The sequence below is a fragment of the Anopheles coustani genome, chromosome 3 (assembly GCF_943734705.1).
Source record: "Anopheles coustani chromosome 3, idAnoCousDA_361_x.2, whole genome shotgun sequence".
NCBI classification, from domain to species: Eukaryota; Metazoa; Arthropoda; class Insecta; order Diptera; family Culicidae; genus Anopheles; species Anopheles coustani.
Window position 1 is genome coordinate 77004396 of NC_071288.1, and position 13685 is coordinate 77018080.

At 46.9% G+C, this 13685-nt stretch overlaps 7 protein-coding genes across 8 annotated transcripts; 5 read left to right on the top strand and 2 right to left on the bottom strand.

The window, feature by feature from the left end:
* Positions 1–258: 258 nt before the first annotated feature.
* Positions 259–1490, top strand: LOC131261355 (troponin C-akin-1 protein-like). Its single transcript, XM_058263366.1, has one exon. The coding sequence runs from the start codon at positions 805–807 to the stop codon at positions 1282–1284; it is 480 nt and encodes a 159-aa protein (XP_058119349.1). The 5' UTR covers positions 259–804; the 3' UTR covers positions 1285–1490.
* A 72-nt stretch (positions 1491–1562) lies between these two features.
* Positions 1563–2329, top strand: LOC131261354 (putative gamma-glutamylcyclotransferase CG2811). The gene has a single exon (XM_058263365.1). It carries the CDS (start codon positions 1710–1712, stop codon positions 2196–2198), a length of 489 nt encoding a protein of 162 aa, XP_058119348.1. The 5' UTR covers positions 1563–1709; the 3' UTR covers positions 2199–2329.
* A 421-nt stretch (positions 2330–2750) lies between these two features.
* LOC131272626 (7-methylguanosine phosphate-specific 5'-nucleotidase) lies at positions 2751–5587 on the top strand. Of its 2 annotated transcripts, none has more exons than XM_058274441.1 (4): positions 2751–3761; positions 4471–4667; positions 4751–4980; positions 5068–5587. In XM_058274441.1, the coding sequence occupies exons 1-4, from the start codon at positions 3397–3399 to the stop codon at positions 5182–5184; spliced, it is 909 nt and encodes a 302-aa protein (XP_058130424.1). In that variant the 5' UTR covers positions 2751–3396; the 3' UTR covers positions 5185–5587. The 2 variants fall into 2 exon arrangements, with proteins under 2 accessions (XP_058130424.1, XP_058130422.1); XM_058274439.1 differs by having other exon boundaries at positions 4471–4663; positions 4747–4980.
* A 345-nt stretch (positions 5588–5932) lies between these two features.
* LOC131260857 (uncharacterized) lies at positions 5933–9061 on the top strand. Its single transcript, XM_058262693.1, has 2 exons — positions 5933–6012; positions 6091–9061. Exons 1-2 carry the CDS (start codon positions 5964–5966, stop codon positions 9027–9029), a joined length of 2988 nt encoding a protein of 995 aa, XP_058118676.1. The 5' UTR covers positions 5933–5963; the 3' UTR covers positions 9030–9061.
* On the bottom strand, positions 9062–9840 carry LOC131260858 (mitochondrial import inner membrane translocase subunit Tim10). Its single transcript, XM_058262695.1, has 2 exons — positions 9551–9840; positions 9062–9476 (listed from the first exon to the last, which is right to left on the bottom strand). The coding sequence occupies exons 1-2, from the start codon at positions 9699–9701 to the stop codon at positions 9349–9351; spliced, it is 279 nt and encodes a 92-aa protein (XP_058118678.1). The 5' UTR covers positions 9702–9840; the 3' UTR covers positions 9062–9348.
* On the bottom strand, positions 9702–10255 carry LOC131260859 (uncharacterized). Its single transcript, XM_058262696.1, has 2 exons — positions 10086–10255; positions 9702–10001 (listed from the first exon to the last, which is right to left on the bottom strand). Exons 1-2 carry the CDS (start codon positions 10115–10117, stop codon positions 9848–9850), a joined length of 186 nt encoding a protein of 61 aa, XP_058118679.1. The 5' UTR covers positions 10118–10255; the 3' UTR covers positions 9702–9847.
* A 1059-nt stretch (positions 10256–11314) lies between these two features.
* On the top strand, positions 11315–13659 carry LOC131272265 (uncharacterized protein DDB_G0271670). Its single transcript, XM_058273935.1, has 3 exons — positions 11315–11703; positions 11801–11873; positions 12001–13659. The coding sequence occupies exons 1-3, from the start codon at positions 11662–11664 to the stop codon at positions 13083–13085; spliced, it is 1200 nt and encodes a 399-aa protein (XP_058129918.1). The 5' UTR covers positions 11315–11661; the 3' UTR covers positions 13086–13659.
* The last annotated feature ends 26 nt before the right edge of the window (positions 13660–13685 follow it).

Consider the following 13685-nt stretch of genomic DNA (forward strand, 5'->3'; position numbering starts at 1 on the left):
CTTCCTTCAGGAGTGATAGTAAGCCCCTCCCATATAACCATCGTGGTTTTGGTTATGTTATATCTATACACTTATCCAAGTGAATTGAGGGCGATCTCCAAGGTATAATATTGTTGAAAGAAGTCATATGTAGAATTTTTTAGATTCGAAAAAAGGATATTTGAGTAAGTAAGCGAAAAAGAAAAACAGTGCAACGGATACACTCACACCAGCCGACGGAAGTGTCAACCGGCTTGTCAAAAGATCGGCGCGGGCCATCGTCATCACGCGGCCAAAAAACGGACCATCGTCGACTGCGCTGCAGCAAGGAGTCTTTGGCAAAGCCCGCGTCTTCGAAGACTGTTTGCTCTAACCGGTTTGAGGAAAAAAGAACGACTCGAAAAACCGGTGTCCGGTGTCCTAACGTGGAACGTAGAAGGAGACAACCGAAAAGAAGCTATTCCCAAAGCAGTGTCTCCGCGAACAGTAACTTCGTTTTGTGTGTTTTTATTGACTTTAGTCGTTTTCATACGTTCGTTCGTGCGTGAGCGAGCTGCTATCTGTGGTGTTTCGCTTTCCTGTTGTGCTGCTTCGAACGTTCATGAGTTTATGCAGGTTTCGCTCGAGAGGCACGGCGGTTTGAATCAATCAAATCTACCTCAATTTTATCGTATTTTCGATAAGCTGTTGTAACCATTACATCGACCGTAACTAGTCAAACTGTGCCTAAGGAACACGCGATAAAGTTCCTGTAAGTAAAGTGAAACGCAACAAGTTCCTTACATTCTTCGTACCGCTTGTGGCGACGGAATCCTATCGAAAGTGATGGCCCATCGAGCCCTTCGCCGTGTATTTGTGTACGGTACGCTGAAGCGCGGCGAACCGAACCACCATCTTCTTGCCGACGCGGACAACGGGTACGCCAAGTTCATCTGCAAGGGTTCGACCAACCGACGGTTCCCGCTGATCTTGGCAACCCGGTACAACATTCCGTTTCTACTGGACAAACCGGGCACCGGGAGTTATGTAACGGGCGAAATCTACGAGGTCGACGACCCGCTTATGGAGCAGCTCGACGTGCTGGAGGATTACCGGAAGTTGTACGATCGTCAGATCGAGGACATAAACGTCGGGATCGAGGGTGGCAATGTGCCTTGCTGGTTGTATCTGCTGCGCAACTGCCCGGACCGATTGCTACAGCTGCCGATGCTGACCGAGTATAAGAATACGCTGGAGAAACCATACTCCCGACGCCCACCCGGCAAGGTGAACATCTTCGAGGAGCTGTTGAAAGGCGACGAATAAAAACAAAATGCAAGGCACTGCTGGAACCGGCGAGGTTGTTAAACAGAAAAATCTTATATTTGTACTTATGTTACACATTCTTTTCATAACGGTAAAAGAAATTCTTCCATACTTGTCCACACCAGTTGCAAAAAGATGGTTGTGTTGCAGATTAGAAATTAAGTATGAAATAAAAAATAAAGTCACCAGATAGTGATCGTCAAGTAGTGTTTTCTTTTTTTTTCTCGCCGACTTAAGCAAGATGTCATAGTCTGCTGAGATTGCGGCGTCTAGGAACAGTCATGGTATGCCACTAAATTGATAGTCGTGTGTTGCCGGTCACGAGGTCTATGTTCGGCACCGGTTGAATATTACAGCAGTCCAACGTTTCCACGGTCCTTAAAGTGTGAGGTCATTATCTCTCGAGTCGAAAAATATAATTTCCAATGGCTACTACAATACGCCGTGTGTTTGTTTACGGTACTCTAAAGCGAGGTGAACCCAATCACCACTGGCTAACGAATGTGGCCAACGGGCGGGCGCAATTTGTCGCCCTAGGTAGCACGACCATCCGTTATCCGCTAGTCGTTGGCTCGCGGTACAACATTCCCTTCTTGCTCGATGTCCCCGGAACGGGCTACTTTATCAACGGAGAAATTTACGAGATCGACGAGCCGATGCTCGATCGTCTCGATGTCCTAGAGGACTACCCACGCTTGTACGAGCGGCGAACGGAAGCGATCCGAAATACGAACGATGGTAGTGTTATAAACTGCTGGATTTACCTGCTGCAAAAGTTTCCTAAACGGTTGCTCGCGAAACCGATGCTCACGGAATACCGGAACGATCCAGCTCAACCGTACACGGAAGAAGGCGATAATGATGTTTTCGATGGTGACTATTCTGATGGTGGAGAAGAAGGCGGAAAGGCATGAGAATGACGGCGAGCTGGTTAGCGACGCGATGGTCATAAAATGTTTAGCCCGCAAGTAAACTGAAGTCTGAAAAGCGTCGATTTGAAGGGACGTGTTAAAACGTGCAACAAGAGACGAATAAAAATATTCTTTCCTCAAGGTCAAGTCGTTTTTTTATACGCCTTCCCTGATGGTATTGCTGTGGTAGCGACACAAAAAAAAAATATTTGTAAACAGAGCGGCGCAGCGAAGTGCATCTCCGTGTTTATTTTAGATCACTTTCCACTAAGTATACGACCGGTTTTTAGATCATTATTTTTTATATATTCTTTGGGCACCACACTAAAAAAGAATTGAAACACGATCACGAATTAAGAAATTTTAACGTACTTTAAAATATTGACCACATAAAAAATTGCGTACATCTCCGCTAATTTCGTACTGTCATTTGTTTAGATCACATTCCACGTATCAGCTGGTGCCGAAGGCACGAAGGTGGACAATGTCAACAGTTTGAAAACAGTACAACTGCACCGCGGTTCTTGTTTACATCTGCTCCTCGTTGTATTTATACACACACGCAATTAGGGTGGAAGAAAGTGAAAATTGGTTCAGTTTTCTCGTCTACTTCTGGTTATTTCGCTTCCCGTGCACTACCGAAAACTACCGAGTCGAACGAAGAATCTTTCCTCTAGAATCTAGAACGTAGAAATCCGGCATCTCGTACTTAACGCACGCAGTTTACGCCCATCACAAATTTGGACAGCTTCAAGCACCACTAATCTGGGAGTGCAAATATTTTGTTGATTTTAAGGTTGTGTACAACAACAAACGCACCTTCCCCGCCGAACCTTGAGCAAGGTGAAGTGCAACAAGTTGTCCACGGACTGCGACGCTCCTGACTGAGGATCTGGTCTGTGTAAAAATAGCATTTTCGTTCCCTCTCCGGTAGCGGCCCGCGTCTACGCAGTGCTAGGCACGCCACGACTCTATCGTCAACGGCGACTACGATTCGCGCGTTCTAGCTGTTTGCTCGTCGTCACAACCAAAACAACCGCGCGGTAACGTAGCAAGCGACACTAGGAACCGTGTGTGCGAACGGCCGTGCGTGTGCATCGAGAGACGTGGTCGAATTCGCTGCTTCGGGGTGTTCGGTCGATTCGTGCTCAAGGCAGTCGGAAAAATTCCGCTGTGGCAAGTGGTACTTCGACGTAGTATTATGGTGGGACAGCGCAAGTTTCAACTGAGCGAAGTGGCCGCCCTCCAGCGGGACCACGTCAAGATTCGCGACCCGGCCAAGGTGGAGCTGATGCTGAACGAACTGGTTAACGGTGGCACGGAGAAGCTGCAGGTGGTGACAGACTTCGATTACACAATCACCAAGCAGCGTCTTAGCAACGGCGAGAAGGTGCTGACCAGCTTCGGCATGTTCAACGAGTGCAAATCGATCCCGGCGGATGTGATTCTGGAGCAGCGCAACCTGTACCACAAGTACCGCCCAATCGAAATCGATCCCCACATGGAGCACGAGGAAAAAGTGGGGTACATGATCGAATGGTGGTCGAAAACGGGTGACCTACTAAAGTAAGTGGATTTCACTACCTTCCTACGCAGAGCTATATAGTTTCTTTTTCATCACACCACACGTTTAGTTATCAGTACCGTCAATCAACTACATTGTTTTAACTATCAGCATACCAGCGCGCTTCTAACAATTGTTTTGGTAACGTTACATGCTGGCAATGAAGTCTATATAGATTGCACACGCGTCGGTTTACTTGTCGCATTCACGGAAAAAGAAAAAGTTATAAAACTTGTACTGTATAGACGACATGTTTATAATATTGATGCCTGTTGCCATTTTTCCAAACTTGTTCCTTTTTCTGATGTTCCAACAACAACAACAACAAACAAGAGTGCGTTGGTGGGGTCTACATATTGGCAGCTTATCAAACGCTTTTAACATGCAGGCATAAATCTATTCGAATGGAGCGGATAATGTGCTCAGGATTTCAATCATTTTCCAGATCACCTGTTTCGTTGTACGACTCACGAACTCATTAGCTCCGGGTTTTGTTATCTCAAGTTAGCAAAACTTCGGTTCTAATAAACCGATGCCGATGAATTAACCAATATTGTGAAACAGGAGGTGTTTAAATTTGTTCAGACAAAACTATCGTTTGTTAGATTTAGAACATTCAAATTTATACGAATTTGTCTTACGAGTCTTACCACAAAGTGGTCAATTATATTTTGGTACAATGAATTTTAATTCTAATTTCTTCTCTTTCAGAGGCTTTCAACTGCCCCAGGAAGATATTGACGAAGTGGCGGGACGATATAAGGATGGTCTTCGGGACGGTACGCACGACATGTTTAAGGAACTGCACGAGCACAACGTACCGTGTCTGGTGTTCTCCGCTGGCCTCGGTAACTGTGTACTTTCTGTACTTAAACATGCGAATGTGATGTATCCAAATGTTAAGGTTAGTACGCGTAGGTTCATGGTACAACCAATAAGTGGATTGGATGTAGTTTAATATATTCGCAATTTCCTTTTTCTTCACAGTTAGTATCAAATTTTCTACAGTTTAGTGATAATGGTATGCTAAACGGACTGCAGGATCGTATGATTCATACGTTCAACAAAAATGAAACAGTTCTCGAGGGAACTGAGTACTACGACATCGTGCACTCGCGGGATCACGTTATCGTGATGGGCGACTCGCTGGGAGATGCCGGCATGGCCAGTGGTGTTCCGTCGTCGTCGCACATTCTCAAGATAGGATTTCTTTTCGACCACGTATGTAGTTCGTGTTAGGCGTTGTCAACGTTATCTGTCTCGTATCCGATTAACGAATATGTTTCATTTTCCTTTTGACCGTTTTAGCCTGAACTAAACCTACCCCGCTACATGGATGCATTCGATATCGTGCTGATCGACGATCAGACGATGGACATACCACGGGCGATCGTCGAAATGGTGAAGAAACAGTCACATCTGTAAGATGTAGGCGCTAAAATGTACAATCTACGGAAAATTTCGTACGATTAAATCGTACGGCTTGGAGCCATCACATTGATCGAGGGACTCACCCCTACCCACATGGCTTAGGAACTTAAACATTATTCAGCGTTACTTGACTGCCGGAAAGAAGCTTTCTCAGCGTTTACTACGGACTTCCTACCTACTCAGGCTGGTATCCGTGTAGGGATCGTGTTAGTTTTTTTTTTTTGGTAGTGTCTCATTTTGATTTAAAATTAACTCCGTTGACTAACCGTTTCATCGATTTCCTTAATGAATTCAATACAGATGCGCTCGAAAAATAGATGTACTCTTGCAATTAATTCGAGTACTTCTGTACGCACAGATTATCCTTTTGAAATATAAATTAATACCCAGGAGTGAATTTGTGTTATGAGTTTTTAAGTTTAGTAGGATTTTGCCACAATATAAACCAATTTCTATGATGCCGATATATTTTAAAACATGTTCCTGTACTCTATGATTCTTTTTCCATTTACGAAGACTCACAAACAGTGTGGCGAAACTAATTGGGGAGTGAATTTACATATCCAAAACGTGTTAACATCAATAATTTTTGCTGCAGTGCAGTGCAGCTGAGCAACCCGCGACGGTAACGCTTAGTAACGGTGCAAGCTATGAACCCCGTAACGTTTCCAAAGGGTCAATATGTCAAATGCAATATTTGTAAACAGAATCATATCACAGCTGTTTATCTGCGGCTTAGTTTCATCGATAGTTTTACCTTTTGTGGACTGCAAATGTCGTTATTTCCTGCATATAGCGCGGCATCAAATGATGCAAGTGATGGTAAGTAAAACATAATTGCAGCATGCAGATTTCTAACTGAAACATTCTTACGAGCTTGTTATTGTTCGTTCCAATCAGATGTCTCCAAACACACTAAGGAGAATCTTTCCTGGCTAACGAATCAAAGTTTTATACCACTCTCTGCCTCGAACGAAGAAGCCAAGGACGATTCCTCCAGCGAGGATAATCGGGCAGACAATGTCAACCAGGGGAGGCACGATGAGGAATCACCCTCCGAGAAGGGTAGACTATCCAAGAAACGGAAAAAGAAACACCTAAAAAAGCACAAAAAGAAACGTGGAAAACGTAGGAGTAGAAGCGCCTCGTCGGAGCAATCGGAAAGTTCTAGTGACACACCTGACCCATCCACCGTTGGACAAGCGACTGTGAGGATATCCGAAGTAGAGTACTACACCGATGTAGATCCGTTGAAGATATACCTTACCGTTGAGAAGCTTCATCGTCCGGCGTGTCCTCGGTATCGGTTAGCGACGAAAAGACCTCTGGGTGCGAAAGACTTTAATCGAACGGGTACTTCATTGGAACGACATAGGCGCTACTATAGGATAAGCCGAAAAGATACAAATAATGAGGGTACAAAGCAATCGCAAGAGGAAATATTGTCCCGAGAGGAAACGTTGGAACGGTCGCTACGAACCGACGAAACGGTTGACAAATGGATCGACCTCATACGCTACCGGCAGGACCATCCGATCCATTTGGATAGCTATCAGAATCATAAACGAGAGCTCTCGCTTGTGGAACGAGCCCGACGTCACTTTCCAGCTGACGATAGACTGCTGCACCTGTACCTGGATGCGATCGTGCGCGTGCATCCGACCGATGAGGTGCTCGACCTGATTCGGCGGGCAATCGTGAAAGACGAAACAAACGTGACGCTCTGGGGTGCCCTCATCCGTAACAAACAGTGCGCCATGGCCCAATGCATCGTGCCGGACGTGCTGAAGCTGTACGAAAAGAGCACCCGATCGCTGTTTATGGCCCGCAGGAGTGACGAAACGATGCTGCAGCTGTTTAAAAATTGTGCCACCTTCTGCCGGCAGGCCGGACTGAATGAGCTAATGTTCGGGATGGTACAGTTAGCCGTCAGCATGAACGTGGGCGGTCGCTTTGCATCCGAATGTGGTGGCCTGTTTTCCTCTCCCGAACACTTCCCGCAGCTGATCGAGTACGAGGAGCTGATACTGCGATCGGGTCTGCCTATGAACGAGATATGGCTGCGCGTGGAGTTGCTTCGGTCCGCCTTTCAGTATCTTCCGTTTGCGGGAACGACCCGACTGACTAGCGACCCACAGCGGATGGTGTTGAATGACGACGTCATCGGGTTCGTCTACCCACTCATCAACAAGCGTTACTCGTTCGAACTTACCCTCACCGTGCTGCGGTTGCTCAAATTTCCTTTCGCCTCGAGTTTGCTCTCGGAAGATCTGGAGTGTTTCCGCGAGGAACCGTACGAATCGGACTGCTCCGAACAACTGCTACCGTTGCTGCTGGATGTGTACCGGAATCGTGCGCTTGATCACGAACTGTACGCCCTCATCAAACAACTCAGCGTAGCGCCGTCATATGTCGATGCGAATCTTGCCCACGAATCATACGTCGAGTTGGCGCAACAATTTATAACCATAGCCATAGACCATTTTGAAGGTACCCAAAGTGCAATCTTGCTGATACTCTACCTGCAACTACAACGGATGTTTGTGATTTCGGAAAAGATTTGCGCGGGGGAACTCGGTGAGGGGAAAATTAAAGCGATTCGTGCGCGAGTTAAAAATGTTCTTAAACATACGCACAGCACCAATCAGAACAATCTTCTCGTGTACGCCGAGTACGGGTTGCTGGAGTACGAAATGACCGGCCTTTCGAGTGGAGCGTGTCGGAAAATTTTCACAACCTCCGTGCAGGTGTGCTGCTCCAATCGGGAAGAAGGCCACAATAATTTAACCGAAGACGACAATAATACGGATCTGTTCACGCTTGTTCTAACGATGGTCGATATGCTGCTGGTAAATGGTCGGAGGGCAGAAGCTGTTGAGGCCCTCACGAACCTTGCCCTAAACCCGGACAAGTTAAATTTTGAAGGTGACAAACAGGAAACGTCTACGACGGTACCTCCGGACACGGTAAAACTGTCAACCCTACAGAAACTCAATGATCGCGTTAATCGAGGCGTTCGAAAAGAAACGGAACTCGGTGCGGCTCCATTAACCGTGGAGCAGCATTTTCTGCCTAACGGATTAATAGGTTCGATCAAAGCGTACGTTATTTACTTGGCGTTGGTACGGTCCAGCCTTTCCGAGGCCATCAAACAGCTGGAAACATTCCTTTACCTCTTCAACGAACCCACCAATCCCCGGCATCGGTACTTGCGCAATGGTTTGTACCGCATCTACCTACAGCTTTTCCACATCGGTCAGTTGTGTGGAAACCGCGCCGGTCCTACGCACCAGGAAAGCATAAAAACGTTCCTTGACGTAGCGGATCGTACACTTGGAGAGTTTCCCTCATGCCTGAACATACTTCAGTCGGTTATCTTCCACCCGCACTTGCCCTGGTTCAGTTTGCGCCACGTGGTCGGGCAACGGCTCACGCCAAAGGGCGTTCTTTTGCTAGCCGTAGCCGCTCGTTACCGCGCATCGCTGGCCAACCAAGCGGAACAGACAGAAGAGATACCGTACAAGCGAAGGATATTGAACCTGCTGCGTGGTGCGGTTAAGTCCCCGGTAAGTTCCCTACACCAGAACGCATTGCTGTGGCGTTTGTACTTACGGGAGCTATTCGATCAACCGAACGCTGCACCCGGAGTCAGTGTTTTGGATCAATGCCGGAGGACACTGTACGCTGCACTTGAAGCTTGTCCGTGGAATAAGGCGCTCTACCTTGATGGTTCATCCTGTGCGCCTCAGGAACTGTCTGCACTGCTCGATTTGATGATGGAAAAGCAACTGCGCGTGCACGCAATACCGGAAGAGCTGGCGATATTGCGGGACGAGTGATTAATCGATACGAAATACAAACGATATTTTTACTTCAATCCTCCACCGTGTCGTTTATTCTTCCAATCGGGAGATTCCTTTGTGTCTTCAGCGTGTTCCGTAGCATATGCAATGTAATCTATGCTGACAAATTCGGCCAATTCGGGTCCCAGGAGAGGATGAACTGTGGATCATGGTGGGATTGTGAATAAGTGCAATGCCATGCTCTGGTCATGTTATTACACGCATACTAAACAATTAACAAACGAGGATGGGAAATGAAACAAGCTGTATGTACGAGAAATTACATCTACAATATGTGGTAGTTTCCTAAACGTTTTCACACGCCCATCTTTTTCTTCAGGTCCTCGTCTTGTGCTGACATGGCGGTTAACTTTTTGCCAATTCGTTCGTGCACCTCCAGATACTTTGCCACACACCGGTCGATGCAGACGGACTCTCCTTTGCCTGGCGAAGAAATAACCAGAACAAGAAATTAATACCATCAAAGCAGTCGGTGAGGGTGAAACCGCTCTACGTACCCAGCTCTGAATCGGCGTACTTCGGGGGGATGCATTTTTTGTGACAAGCTTGCGTCATGCGACTGTACAAGTCGGACATCATTTCGATTTCCATCTCCTGCATTAGTTGCAACTTGGCCTGTTGGGCCGCATTCAGCTCGGGCATGCTCATTTTGATGGTTTGATGGAGTTTTCACGACCTGGATGCAACACGAAGATTCTCGACGATTAGAGGATTGCTGTTTTGTTTTTTAAAGCTGTTTCAATGCCAATGAACAGATTTTTGTCAAATTTGTACTTTTTTTTTTCCACCACCCTTTAAACGTCGAATCGGCGCGCTTCTTTTACTTCGTATTCACCAACGTTAGATTGTCGCATTCGTTCGCGAACTTTCATATTCTCATAACGATTTTTATCTACGGACTGTTTCGATGCTACGAACGCACCAATTCCAATCACGCTTATGATAGCCCTGAAAAACACGAATATGGAACTTTTGAGCAATGGAAAACTCGCTTGCTGGGATGGAACAGCACAGAGCACAAGTTTTACTTACCAACCGACTCCGATTTTCGCCAGATGTCCCATACGGAAAAACAAACGCAATCGCAACCGCTTTTCGCTACATTCACCGAATTAACAAGGTAATCTTCGTTCTTGCGAAACACTTTTCGTGTGTTTTACCGGGCAATGGAAGTTCTTACGAAACAATTTCCCCCACAATCATACCACACGTTTCGATGACAGTTCAAAAAGGTAAACAGCACCGTCGCACTGTGGGAAGCGGTCGTCCCAATTTTCAATAATTTCTGATTTTATGATATAGAAAAATCTATATAGTTACCACGAAGGCTTATCAATAGAAGATATTCTTTCCTATGAATTTGTCTATCTTTTACAAATCGGATTAAACGTACAACCAGGTAAAAATGAACACTTATTGCATATTACACCTGCTCTAATTAGGCCACCCCAATTACACCACCATTGGATTGGACCACCACCAAAGCACGGTTAATGAATACGGTTATCGAATAGGGGATTTCATGTCCACCATATTGATTATACTCAAGTGTCAAATATTGTCTATAAACAAAGGGAAAACGACGAGCACTGACGACAATTTTCCCTTTTCTGGAGGACCCAGCCTTACTTATCCGGTACCTTGATGAGAACGCCTTTCTCGGACAACTGCGTATCGGCAGCAACTTTCTGCACTTTTCGACGGCAACCAGATAGCACAAGCCTGCTTCAGATAAGCATGTGCTTCATTCACCTGCTTCACTAGCTTGATCAAAAAGCAAGACAGCGTTTCGTCGTCCGTTTCGCACTTTACAAGACCCTGCAACGTGAACATAAACACCTGACCAATAGCAATATGCAACGCGGGATCTTTGGCCATCCTCAGTAGTCTAAGAAACCGAGACAGCACCTTCCGGTCGTAGTACTCCCGACCGCCGACGGCCAGATAACCGTGGCAGTGAGCAGCATCCTTGCAAATCTGCCTTTGTGTGAGCTCAAATTACGCAAAATTTTACTTAAAATCAACACAATCGCCACAACCGCAATAGCACTCCACAACACAACGGCCGTTCTAAAAGCAAACTACATTAACCGGACTGTCAAAGGTTTCCGTCAATTTTTTTTGTTATTTTAAATCTTTAGAATCTGTCAGATGGGATTCGAATCTTTAGAATCCGTCAAATGTGATTCGAATCTTTGGAATCCGTCTAGGGATCGAATCTTCGAATCTTCCGAATCCCGATTCTGAAAACACTACTTGGTTGTACTGCGAGATTGGTCTTCAGAACGCTAAATTTTAAGCGCACAATCGATATCGTGTTTGTTTTCGTCGGCATCGAAACTTTGCCAAATTGAACGCAGCTTAGAAACTTGCTCTGGCCAGTGCAATAGGCAGTGTTTTGTCCGTATCGAACCCGTGCAAGGGTAGCGTTTGCCGATTCGGATTTCGCGGATGTGTTACCGATGATTTGAAGCAGATCTAAATTGATAAACTTTCGCATCGCAGTAGCTACTGGGGGAGAGGGTTTTTGGAGACGCTTTCCGTGTTTTGCATCATCCGCTAGGAACATTTTCTGTCCAGTCCTCGCTATACAACGTTCCGCCGTACGATGCCATCGAAGAAGAAAAAGTACAACGCACGATTTCCAGCGGTGAGTGTGTCGGGTGTGCATGCCAACCGGCTAGAACAAACAAATGTCCTCTGGGGGGGAAAATGTTTCATTTTACTTTTTCGTCGCTTTTCTGCAGGGTCGCATCAAGAAGATAATGCAAACGGATGAAGAAGTGGGAAAAGTGGCACAAGCGGTTCCGGTCATAATCTATATCCTTTTCAAAACACACACTTTTATTGTAGCCAGGAGTGTTTTACTCTTTGAAGAACAATAGCGAAAGGGAGTTTTCCCTTCTTTTTTTTCCTTAACCAAACTTCCCTTTCATTGGTAGCGTACCTAGGACATTGGAACTGTTCGTCGAGTCGTTGCTAACGAAAACGCTGAAAGTCACAAATGCGCGCAACGCAAAGACGCTGTCCCCGTCGCACATGAAGCAGTGCATCATCTCGGAGAGCCGGTTCGACTTTTTGCGCGATCTGGTGAAAAACATCCCGGACATCGGTATCAACGAGGATCTGTCCGGCTCGGAGGCCGGCTATGGTGCTGAGGGAACCTCTCCCGCATCCACATCGACCTCCTCGTCGTCGGTGTCGTTCTCGAACGGTGGTAACCCAGCGGTGGGGGGCACCTTCCATCATCAACAGCACTACGATAGCCCCACCATGCTCCAGCGGTCCGAATCGTACTCGCCAGCGTCAGCAACAAGCATGGTTGGCCAAAACAGCCATCATCACCCGAAGCGCCAAGCGAGTGTCAGTCAAACGGCAAGTTTAAACTTCTACAAAGAAATACCACTGGAGGGAACGAGCAGCCCGCCACCGCCCAAGTTGACCCGCCTCAACTCCGCCCCAGCCGGGGGCGCTCCGGCGACGACGGTTCCCCGTTTGCCGTTTAAAATCGATATCCTACCAAATCTCCCGCCGGCCGGCACGACGCCCAGCACGGCGAGCAAACACACCACCATCGGTGCCATCACACCCCAAATAAGCTACAAATTTGAGCGACTGTCGTCGTCGTCGGCGTCGTCGCCCACCGCGGCCACCACGCTCGAGCCGGTGATTAAGCTCGACTATTCCAATGTTAAGCTACCCGCCTCCTCGTCCGCGACGTCATCCTCGACCCGGGGGTCCACTACCATCCAGCCAACGATCAAAATTGATCTCAGCAGTCTCGCAACGGCATCCTTTACGACAACGGATGGAAGTACTCCGACCACTCCGAAGCACTTGGCCACCTCCGGGGGGAGCAGCAGCAGCAGCAGTAGTAGCAAGCACCAGCACCACGCAACAACATCATCCTCGTCCTCGTCGACCCCCGCCACGACTCCCATCATCCAAAGTCCGCTATCAGCAGCACCACCAATTTACTCGGCAATGTCCTCCACCATACCCGGCATGGATGAAGATTATGACGATATTTAAATTCCCAAAACCTCAACCCCGAACCCAGTCCCTACCCCGCTCCGTACACGCAGTGCATTTATTCCTTTCCTCAACCGGACGATTCTTTTACCGACCCGAGTACCCCTCGCGGTCGTTGGATCCTTTGTAAATAGTGTAGCAAGTAGGGATCCGACCATAATGCAAGCCACGCCTCACGTTCACGAGGACCAAGTACAAGTTTGTAGTAATTAATGCACCCCATTTTCCTTTTTGTTCGTGCTCGTGGTAACATATCCGGGTGCAAAGCAAATATGACACCCCTGTTGAAGCAACCCCCCTCCCTGTCCCGATTTTGCTGCTGAGCTGCGGCTAACTTCTGCCGCACGGGGAAGCCTCACCGGGGGTTTTCCCAGACCAATCATAAAGTGTTGTGTGCGTGTGAGTTTGCGTCACGTAAAACATTGCGAGTTGTTTTTTTTTTTTGCATATATGCAAAAACATGGGTTTTTAGTTGTTTTCTTCCGCTTTGAGTAAACGTAACGCAGATAACGGAGCATCGTGCAGCGCCAATGGGGTGGAGTAACAAGAATGTATTGAAATGTATAGATTAAACCAATAACGAACGCATATGATTTCACC

Coding starts and splice junctions, on each gene's coding strand:
- LOC131261355 (XM_058263366.1), top strand. CDS start 805: ATGGCCCATCGAGCCCTTCGCCGTGTATTTGTGTACGGTACGCTGAAG.
- LOC131261354 (XM_058263365.1), top strand. CDS start 1,710: ATGGCTACTACAATACGCCGTGTGTTTGTTTACGGTACTCTAAAGCGA.
- LOC131272626 (XM_058274441.1), top strand. CDS start 3,397: ATGGTGGGACAGCGCAAGTTTCAACTGAGCGAAGTGGCCGCCCTCCAG. Junction 3,762..4,470: donor AAAACGGGTGACCTACTAAA/GTAAGTGGATTT, acceptor CTTCTCTTTCAG/AGGCTTTCAACTGCCCCAGG. Junction 4,668..4,750: donor GTATCCAAATGTTAAGGTTA/GTACGCGTAGGT, acceptor CTTCACAGTTAG/TATCAAATTTTCTACAGTTT.
- LOC131260857 (XM_058262693.1), top strand. CDS start 5,964: ATGTCGTTATTTCCTGCATATAGCGCGGCATCAAATGATGCAAGTGAT. Junction 6,013..6,090: donor ATCAAATGATGCAAGTGATG/GTAAGTAAAACA, acceptor CGTTCCAATCAG/ATGTCTCCAAACACACTAAG.
- LOC131260858 (XM_058262695.1), bottom strand. CDS start 9,701: ATGAGCATGCCCGAGCTGAATGCGGCCCAACAGGCCAAGTTGCAACTA. Junction 9,477..9,550: donor GTACGCCGATTCAGAGCTGG/GTACGTAGAGCG, acceptor TTTCTTCGCCAG/GCAAAGGAGAGTCCGTCTGC.
- LOC131260859 (XM_058262696.1), bottom strand. CDS start 10,117: ATGGGACATCTGGCGAAAATCGGAGTCGGTTG. Junction 10,002..10,085: donor GCGAAAATCGGAGTCGGTTG/GTAAGTAAAACT, acceptor CGTGTTTTTCAG/GGCTATCATAAGCGTGATTG.
- LOC131272265 (XM_058273935.1), top strand. CDS start 11,662: ATGCCATCGAAGAAGAAAAAGTACAACGCACGATTTCCAGCG. Junction 11,704..11,800: donor ACAACGCACGATTTCCAGCG/GTGAGTGTGTCG, acceptor GCTTTTCTGCAG/GGTCGCATCAAGAAGATAAT. Junction 11,874..12,000: donor AGCGGTTCCGGTCATAATCT/ATATCCTTTTCA, acceptor TTGGTAGCGTAC/CTAGGACATTGGAACTGTTC.